The sequence below is a fragment of the Asparagus officinalis genome, chromosome 2 (assembly GCF_001876935.1).
Source record: "Asparagus officinalis chromosome 2, Aspof.V1, whole genome shotgun sequence".
NCBI classification, from domain to species: Eukaryota; Viridiplantae; Streptophyta; class Magnoliopsida; order Asparagales; family Asparagaceae; genus Asparagus; species Asparagus officinalis.
The window spans coordinates 22,269,098-22,278,505 of record NC_033795.1 but is presented as its reverse complement, the minus strand read 5'-3'; the positions used below and the strand labels follow the sequence as shown (position 1 = coordinate 22,278,505).

The window sequence follows — 9,408 nt, the reverse complement described above, 5'->3', positions numbered from 1 at the left end:
GAAGTAGTGTAGGAAAGAGAAGTGTGGTTATCATTAGTCTATTATGAAAAACAGAACGTGTATCCATAATTGCTGCTATAGTCAGCCAAACCATGCTTAAAATAATCTTTATTACAGAAATGCTTTTAGATTGTTATTATTATTCCTAAGTATTTATATTCTGAAATGCATAGTATAAAACATTTGTTTATATAATTGAACTTATTCCGTCTCCAATTTCTGGGTAATATAGTTTCTTTAAACATTTATTTAGCAAAAGTTTGGGGAAAATAAATGTTACAAAGGAAAACATTTTCTAGAAACTGGAGATGCAATATGTTTAATTACATAAACAGACATCCTACACTATGCATTGCATAGTATAACTTCTTCGGAATAATAGTAATAAGGCGAAAACATTTATTTATTTTAGATAGTTCTAGACATGTTTTGACTAACTATAGCACACCAATAAGTATGAAAACAAGTTATATCTTTCAATACAACATTCCACTTATGTAACTATAGTTTCCGCCTTTTCTTTTCTAAGTTTTATAACATCTTTTTGTTAAAGATAGCTACTTAAAATTTATGGGACTATAACAAAGTATTGGACCAGAGAAGATGGTCATTAGTTATTTGTATAGCTTCCATTAACCATGAAAGTTTTGTGTAACACAGCTTTAAGTTGTACAGGGCTTGTGATTCTATTAAAAGTTGAGAACCAAATTAAAGATGCATCCCAATCAACAAACAAGCTTTCTGATTTGCATTGGATAGTAAAAACACATTATTGGCTATTTCTGGTAATTTTTTAGGCATTTACTGTCAGAACTGGACATAGAAAAGTAAAAATTAAGTAAATGATGAAAGCAAATTAGATTCTTGGAGTAACTAATACATAAAAACAATGACCTAAAATATTCTCAAAATGTGAGTGACATAGCACTAACATCAATGTATAAAATAAAATTGCAATTCAATTGAGAGGGGAAAGCATACGTGTCCAATATCAACCGTTCATATGCCTCAGGAATTGGGACACCTTGGTATCGCATTCCATAAGACAAATCTAGTTCACTTTGTATGGTTGACATTTCCAATCCAGGTTTCTTGACCTGCATAATATATCAATATGGCACAAAAAGTCAAAAGTACATGAGTAAAAAGAATACTTCGAAATCTATTGATATTGTACTCTAATAAATCAGCTCATTCAAACACGTGCATTAGGCAGTAAATCTAATTACATAAGCTTGTCTATAAGCTTATACACATCTTCATCAGCTGAAGGATAAAACCAGTACTTTTCCAGGAAGTAAATGGAGAAAGAGGAATTGGGAATCACATATTGGGACAGCAAATTTATCTGTTATGAATTAGCATACTGCATTGCTCACCAGACATAACAAAGGTTATATCACTCTATTAGTGCTGGAGAAATTATCAGTGAGGGCGCAACCACTGAAAGATCATTATGTCTAAAAAACCCACTCTGAATAATGGACCATATTGCTATGACTTTTACCTGCTTTAGCACAACTACAGCCACCAAACAGTCCACTATTATACAAAATACAAGCATTAATTATAAGAATATACAACAGAGAACTTACTTCAATATTATGTGAAATATCCAAATATTATAATAATGTGAAAAACATGAAGGTACAATGGTTAATCCCATGGACATCAGTTGTCAATACCCTCTACTGGATCCAAGAGATACCATGTATACATCTGTCATTATAAATTCTGGTCAAATTTATTGGTGTTACAGCTAACATCTCTGCTTCGTATGACTAAGGGGTTTAGAACCAGAAACCAGATCTTGTCAGCTTAATTAGTTCTTAATTGTACAGGCCTTGCACCCACTTCGCCCAATACAACCACCATTAGTAAACCACCATTTTAAAAAAATAAAAAGCATAAATCATCCATGGTCAGCTAGGCCATTTTCCATGAGCTAGTAATCCTTGTGGGAAATCAGGTGGTATTGAATGCTTAAATTTGCAATTGGGTTCTGGGCTATTATCAGTGTGCTTTAGGTGGGCTCGTTGAGTCCAGGAAACAACAGTATGTGTGTTACACGCAAAGGCATCAGCCACAACAAGTCTTCTAAAGTGAATATGTTGCAACATCTTTTACCGCTTTAACGGTACAACCTCCAAATTGCCAGCCATTAAATATGCATATGTTAAATATAAAATTGTATAAAGCATATACTTTATATACATTATGATATGATATCTTTCAAAATTATGAAAGACATCAAGGTATGTTGTCTAATCTCATTGACATCCAGTGCCAGTACTCACTGCCTGAACCCAAAGAAATATTCTGCCCACCTACCTTATTATGATTCTGTCATGGCTTGTTGATATATTATTAAGCATATTTATTTTGTTTAACTGAGGATTTTGAAACTGGAACAACATCTTCTCTGTTTAATTAGTCTTCATTGTACAAAATTCCCAAACATTAAAAAGGTTTACAGACATCTCCCATTTATTCAGGAAAAAAAATTAATAAAGATTTTACCCCCTTTCATATACCTTGTAATCTTGTTTAGCATGAATTCTTGTATTTATTCACAGCCAATGCTCATTACATATAAAATGTCATTAGCTCAATTGAAACTTCCTAGCTACTTACTTTATATTGAAGTTTCACGAATCTAACTAGTTCCCGTTATGAGATGTATCATAGTGTTGCAGTAAGAAATTGTACACAGATAAAAAGTTAACTTTAATGAGATGTATCATAGTGTTGCAGTGGGAATCTAAAAAGTTACGAACTTGGCCGACTACTTACAGTCAGTTTCATGTACATAGCTTCTGAAGGTTGCAGACGTATAACAAATTCATTTCTGCCTTGCTTTTTACCTATATTGATTACGGAACAGAAAAGTTCAAGTTTCAGAATTAATGTTTAGAAAAATTCCACAAATGATAAAGAAAAATTAAGATAATAATCAAACAGGAAAAGAGGTAAAGATATCATAAAGGAACTCATGACAAAGTAAAAAAAATATGGTCACATTAAGAGCAACAACATCCATCATAAAGAGACCACAAGTTTTCAAGATACAAATAGTAATCTGCAGATTGATTCACATCCCTGTCAATGAGACATACAAGTGTTTTTGGTGATGCATACAAATGATTGTCCATCTTAACATATTACGTTCATATTACTTGTTTTCTATGGGTATTATATTAGCATGTGAGTACAAAAATCTACATTAACCTTCTCATCTTGTTGTTCTCAGTTGCAGACTTTTGGCTCCCTAATAATTTATTTGCCTAGCCTGAATTATGGAAGTCATCGGATGCTTACTTTTAATTATTTATCTCTAATTAACTCATAATTTTATTCGAGTAACAGCTGGAAGTAATATGTCCTTGAACATAACTATCTAAGATAGCAAAAGTAGCATGACAATTTTTCTACAGAGCTCATGCTCCAGCCTAAAAAAGAATTCTAAGTCAGCTTACATATGCATACAGACCATAATACTACACAAAAAGTTAAGTCACAATAATACGAAACTGCTGCATCTATTTAAGAATGAAAATGTAAATTGCATTTATTGCTAATATCAGTAATAAAATTCTAAACACATTCCAGCTTAGTTTCACAGGTGCAATCTAGTATAATTTGAGAGAGCAATAGGCTATACATTTAAAGATATCACCAGGAACGTCTTTGAACTGAACACGAATTTCTGCTTTTTTTGAATTCAAAGCTTTTCCTGCCTTGAGTATAAAAGGAACACCTGCACAATTTATGGTAGAATTAGTTTAAATAATAAACATCAACTACATATATATGCATTAGTCAAAGCATTAAGAGTATCCAGATAAATGCAGAGAAGAAACTACAGAAATGTGGTCTATGTGTATAAAACATCAAGGACATTTATAGCAAAATATTATACAGGATATTATTAACCATTGCCATGTCCTTCTTAACTGCTTCCAATCTAATAAAACTTGGTTGAAAGCAACTACGAAGGACATGGCATGATTAACTCAAGATAAGGTAGTCCTTAACAGATTGCATGAAGAAGTAGGATTCCTGTAGCCGAACCCAAAAATTATGTATAAAGAAGCTGTTGTTGTTTCTGTTCTTTGTTGTTGATTCTGTTATTTGTTGTTGTGCAACAATATGAATGATAAGTTCAATTAGGAAACTGAACCAGACCTTCCCATCTTTCATTGTGTATCCGCATAACCACAGTTGCAAAAGTAGGAGTATTAGAGCTATCTGAAACTGTCGGATCATCTTTGTAGCCTTCATATTGCCCTAGGACAACCTCATCGAGTGATATTGGAAGAACTGATTGAAGAACCTAGGATTTGAGATAAATAATTACATAAGACACTTTGTAAAATTTATAATCATACATCAAGTTAAAAATCACAAGATCAGCAGCTATGGAGACCGGGTATCAGATTGCATGAAGACCATGAGCATAAAAATAAACAATAACAAAACAAATGAATTTGAGAACCTTCACTTTCTCATCCCGTATGTACTCGGGCTTAAGAGAAACGGGCTTCTCCATTGCCACCAAACAAAGAACCTGCAGGAGTAAAAAAAAGAAACTAACAGTAAATTTCAATTTGAATTGCTACTGATACATATGTTCCATAGTAATATCTGATGGGACCATGAATGCTTTTGACAACCAAACAGAGAACATTTAGAGAATGATAAACCACAAGTTGAAAAAAATGAGTCCTCATATTATGGAATAGTTGAGGCCTGAAGCCATCTTCAACATTAGATGTCTGTGTGTGAAATCGGTCTAACCTAGTTATCTTTTAGCTTGCTTTCATTAGCCTTTTATATTGAAAAAAATTAAAAACAAATAGTTAGGAAGTGTGAAGAAACAACAGAGATGACAATCACTCATGATCCAAAAAAGGTAAGTCAGTGCACTCTCCTAGGAGCTTCATTTAGTAGTGTCAACCAACTTTGTTGTTTCCCTCTAGCCAATTACTTCTCCATGGTGCCTCATATATTCTACGCCATATAAACCACCATTTGCATGGGTGCTTCTATTAATCAGTTGCAAGCACACTAAACATGGATTAACAGAATTATTTCATATAGTACTCTCCCTTTTACTTTATATCTTGATGATACCTTATCTCTTTCAAGAAAAAATAGGACTCAATCATCAACTTGTAACTAACACTACCTTCAGGATTTCCTGATTTATTGCTTGCTTGAAGGTAAGAGGTGAGCAAAATGGAAGTGCATGTGCTTGACTGAATTCATCTTTCACACAGGGATACTAATAAAAATGTGACCCAAAAGGCCGAAAGTATAAACATCAGACTATAGGGGGTATATGTTCATACCAAACTCCTCACCAAACTCCAAAAAGTCTAAATCATCAACTTGTATCATGCAAGAAAACCAATAGAAAAGCGAAGAATACATATCTTGGGATCACACAACATCCATGATGATATCCTTTAAAAATGGCATGTTGATACGAGAAATTAGTTTCATATTCAGCATCCACTTTGAAATTATTGTTGAAACTAACAGTGCTGACAGTTAAAAGAAAAATAGAAATTATGTTACTTCACAAACATGTTAAAGGGACGTGAACGCGTTTCTATAATTAAGGACAGACTTGATTCTTTGTGTAATAGAACAGAAAAGGCAGACTGTATGTAAAACAAAATCAGAACATGATATACCTGCAACAGATGATTTTGAATGATATCGCGAATTATTCTGCAAAAGAAAAGTTGATGTTTGTCCATCAATTTCTGATATAAACAAATGAGAAATGAAACAAAAAACAAATAGAATACATCTGACAGTATAGTTAGAAAAATGTTCAGTCTGTTAACAGCAAGAGCAAGTTAGTTTTTTCTTCACTCTGCAAGATTTTACTAGAATCTGAAAGTTTCTATAGATAAATGCAAAATGTTTTATGGATATGTAAATATTTTAGACATTGATACTCTATATACAATTATCACTTTCAGTTGCGTGATGTAGATATAGACTATTGAAAGTACAGGATACGAAATAAAATTTGAAGTCTCCCATTTTCTAAAGATTAACGTAGACAAAAATCAAGATATAAAATGATTCCTACACACCAGTTCTATTTTCTTCTGTTATACATAATAATCTTTTATACTCAATAATTCCAATGTAACAAATTCTGAATCCAGAAAAACTTGATTTCACTCAACCTGATGGCCATTCCCCAACTGCAGGAGTCAAAAACCACAGAGCCCATAATTTTATAGAATAACTGCTCTGCTTGTCTAAGAATCAAATATCAGAACCCAGACAATAAGCATATAACATAAAAATAAAAATAAAAACTTCATAACAACCATCAAAGTTTTCCTCAGTCGAGTCAACTAGAATCTTCCAAAATTATTAAAAAATGTTTACGTACTACCACAAAGGGGCTTCTCAGTGTACAATTACTAAGTGGAAGTCCCTGATTGGCTCCCTGAAGTGATTTCATATGGATTTAGTTTGTCAGTCTTAATTACAGGGTTCTGTACAAGTGTCCCTTGATATCTCAAACTTTGTAATCTCCTCCAAAAGAAGATAAATCTAGATCTGATATTTATTATAAACTGCACTTTCAGGATGAATATGAAGAGATGCTAATTCTTGTCTTCTTAAATTTGACATTGCAGTTATAGTATCACACGAGATAAGGATTTGTTGATAACCCAGTAATATCTTGTCAGGTGTGCCTAGCATCCATTCACTTTCAAGTGTAGGATCGGTCAAATAAAGACATAAAGGTGGGATTTTATCATACATTGGAAGATGGTTAGGTGGATATATGGTTAAGCGTGTTTGAACTCATGACTCAAACAACAGCTTATTCCTTTGGGGTCCATACAGTTCCAAACAGGTTAGCCTACTCGTCCTCCATTTGTCGGCTTCTGCATTCCGACAAATGATAATCTATGTAGCACGGACACGGATCCGACACGGCCATCTGACACGCCGACACGAGGCAAATCCTAAAAAATCCTATGTAGCACGGACACGGATCCGACACGGCCATCTGACACGCCGACACGAGGCAAATCCTAAAAAATACATAGGATACGTGTGTTCGACACGTGTGTCCGACACGGACACGACACGACACGGCTTCATGTTATGCGTGTCCGTGCTTCATAGATGATAATAGAGTACATGCTTAGGTACTTTGGATACTTCTGTTACTCTTAAGACTTTGATGATGTGATTTTGAATTCAATATGGAATGCACATATTGCCATATTTGGTTTGGCTTGGTGTGACTTGGCCAACAAGGGTTAAGTTTCCCCTGGCTGCACCTGCTATCAGATTTATTCCATGGCACAATTCAGCTCATCTCCAAAAAGTTAGTTGAGATAATATCTCCAGTATCCATCGAGTTGATGAATTAGACTCGAGTTTGACCCCATTAGATAAGAACCAAGTTAGAGATTAGCTAGCTAGGGGTATCTTATATCCATTTAGTTTCAAATGCATGTTTCCTCTAGAAAAGGCAGAAAAGGCAGTTTAATCTGACACTGAAAAGATTCGTTAGATTATTATATGGTTAAGTATGTTGGGATTTATAACTCAAATGGATCAGGCCTTTTGAGTCAATGTGGTTTCAGATAAGATTAAACCAGTCCATGTTCATAGGCCTTCGCATCCCTGACTACCTGATATTCAAATTTAACAAATCTCTTGCCTGGAGAAGGCAAGTGTAGTTCCAAAATCATATTCTTAACTGCATTATCAGATGAACTAGGAGGAGATGCTAGTTCTTAATCTTCTATTTTTATGGTAACAAAGCAACAAAGACATGGTTTCTGAAATTTACCCATATTCATCGAAATATCCTCCACGCCCTTCAGTTCCAAAATCCTCCCTGAAGACAATCTGCCATAGAAAATTTGGTCACAGCTTGCTCAAGAACATATAAATAACTATTTAGAAATGAACTAATTTTTACTTGAAGTGAAAACATTAGACCATAATTTCCATGCCATATTGAATACTATAGTTTATGTACTTAAATGACTTGCTGCCAGTTTGTCCAGCTCTTGCAAAGGATTTAGGGCACACAACCATGACAATTTCAGATCTCAAGGCTAGCATGCTCATTTGCTTAAATCTGTTGGGGCTTTATTAAAGTTGAGGAATTATATTTAAAATCAAAGCTTCTCAAATAGATTTAGATCGAGATATATAAAGTAATGATACACTTGTAGGGTTGGTCTAAAGGCATCTGACATAAAGGAAAAGGAAGTATGATGTAAAAAAATAAAAGAGAGAAGAGGAAGAATCAAGAAATTAGGGGGGAAATACCCATGGACACTAATGCTTACCTGGTAAATCTCACTCATGATATTGATTGAAATAGCTGGGAGTGATGCTTTATCTATTCAAGAAAGGAGGTAGAAGGGAAACAGGTAGGTTAAGAGTAAACGTCCAGGCAGCAAAAACTTAGAATAGGGTAGCCAGATTAAACAGTCCAGCAAGTTCAGGGATGCTAGCTAAATGGCAGATTCTCAGGTTCACAAATAATATCCAGAAGTAAGATTCAAACCACTTCAGGGAGCTGGACTAACAGGTTGAACCTAGTAGGTTTCGTGGAGAAAGTTCAGTCCAATATGAAATGTGATTCATAGGTTTGAGAAAAGACTAGTTGTCCGAGGTTGGAGCTTTACACATTGTAGATGATAATTGATGAATAAATCGAGATTTTTATGAGAACTTGGTTGAGGAAGCTTGAAATGAGGGATTTCAAGGTACAGCTAGCTGGAAAAAAATCAGGAGAGAAGGAAAGAAAGATGCCACCCTAAAAGGCCCTTTACAAGTAAAAAATGTCTTCTTTCCTAGCAGATATAGGCAATCCTTGCTGAAGCATGCACCTCCCTATGCTGGAAATTATCTATGTTTTATTTTCCTTGGTTGTTAATTAGTTCTAGGTTTACCATTGCAGTGGGGGTCTGTATCGTTCAGTCTAATCCAAAACCAAACATATCCAACCTAATAAAAGAATTGCAGTCAACTCTTTAGTAGTGGCCATGTACTATCCTGCTCAAAGAGACAGAAGTAGCAGAAGAACTATCATAATAACAGGGACACCCACTCACAGAAAGAAAATGATAATAAATTAAAAATGAACTCTTACAAAAAGATAAAACCCATATTTATAATACATCCTATGTTCACCATACATCCATTATCCATCCTTAAAAAATATGTAGCATATAAGAATATTTACCTGTATGTTATCGATGTTGTCACGATTCCAAAGAGGTAAAAACAAGCGATTTGCAAAACGAAGTACCAACTGGTCATGCAAAAGGAGATGCAAGAAATGATCAGTGGAGGTACAAAAGAAACAGTATCACAGCTCCTCTCTTTTAACATGCACAC

The 9,408-nt window shown here is 34.3% G+C and overlaps 1 protein-coding gene across 1 annotated transcript in view; it reads right to left on the bottom strand.

Moving 5' to 3' along the window:
* The window catches only part of LOC109830513 (glucose-6-phosphate 1-dehydrogenase, cytoplasmic isoform), an 18,330-nt gene that overhangs the window by 2,700 nt on the left and 6,222 nt on the right, over positions 1–9,408 (bottom strand). The window contains 8 exon segments of the mRNA XM_020397786.1: positions 982–1,097; positions 2,794–2,864; positions 3,662–3,757; positions 4,186–4,333; positions 4,496–4,567; positions 5,700–5,736; positions 7,844–7,902; positions 9,254–9,408. The exon segment at positions 9,254–9,408 is cut by the window's right edge and continues 120 nt beyond it. Coding sequence (XP_020253375.1) covers positions 982–1,097; positions 2,794–2,864; positions 3,662–3,757; positions 4,186–4,333; positions 4,496–4,567; positions 5,700–5,736; positions 7,844–7,902; positions 9,254–9,408 — 754 coding nt within the window.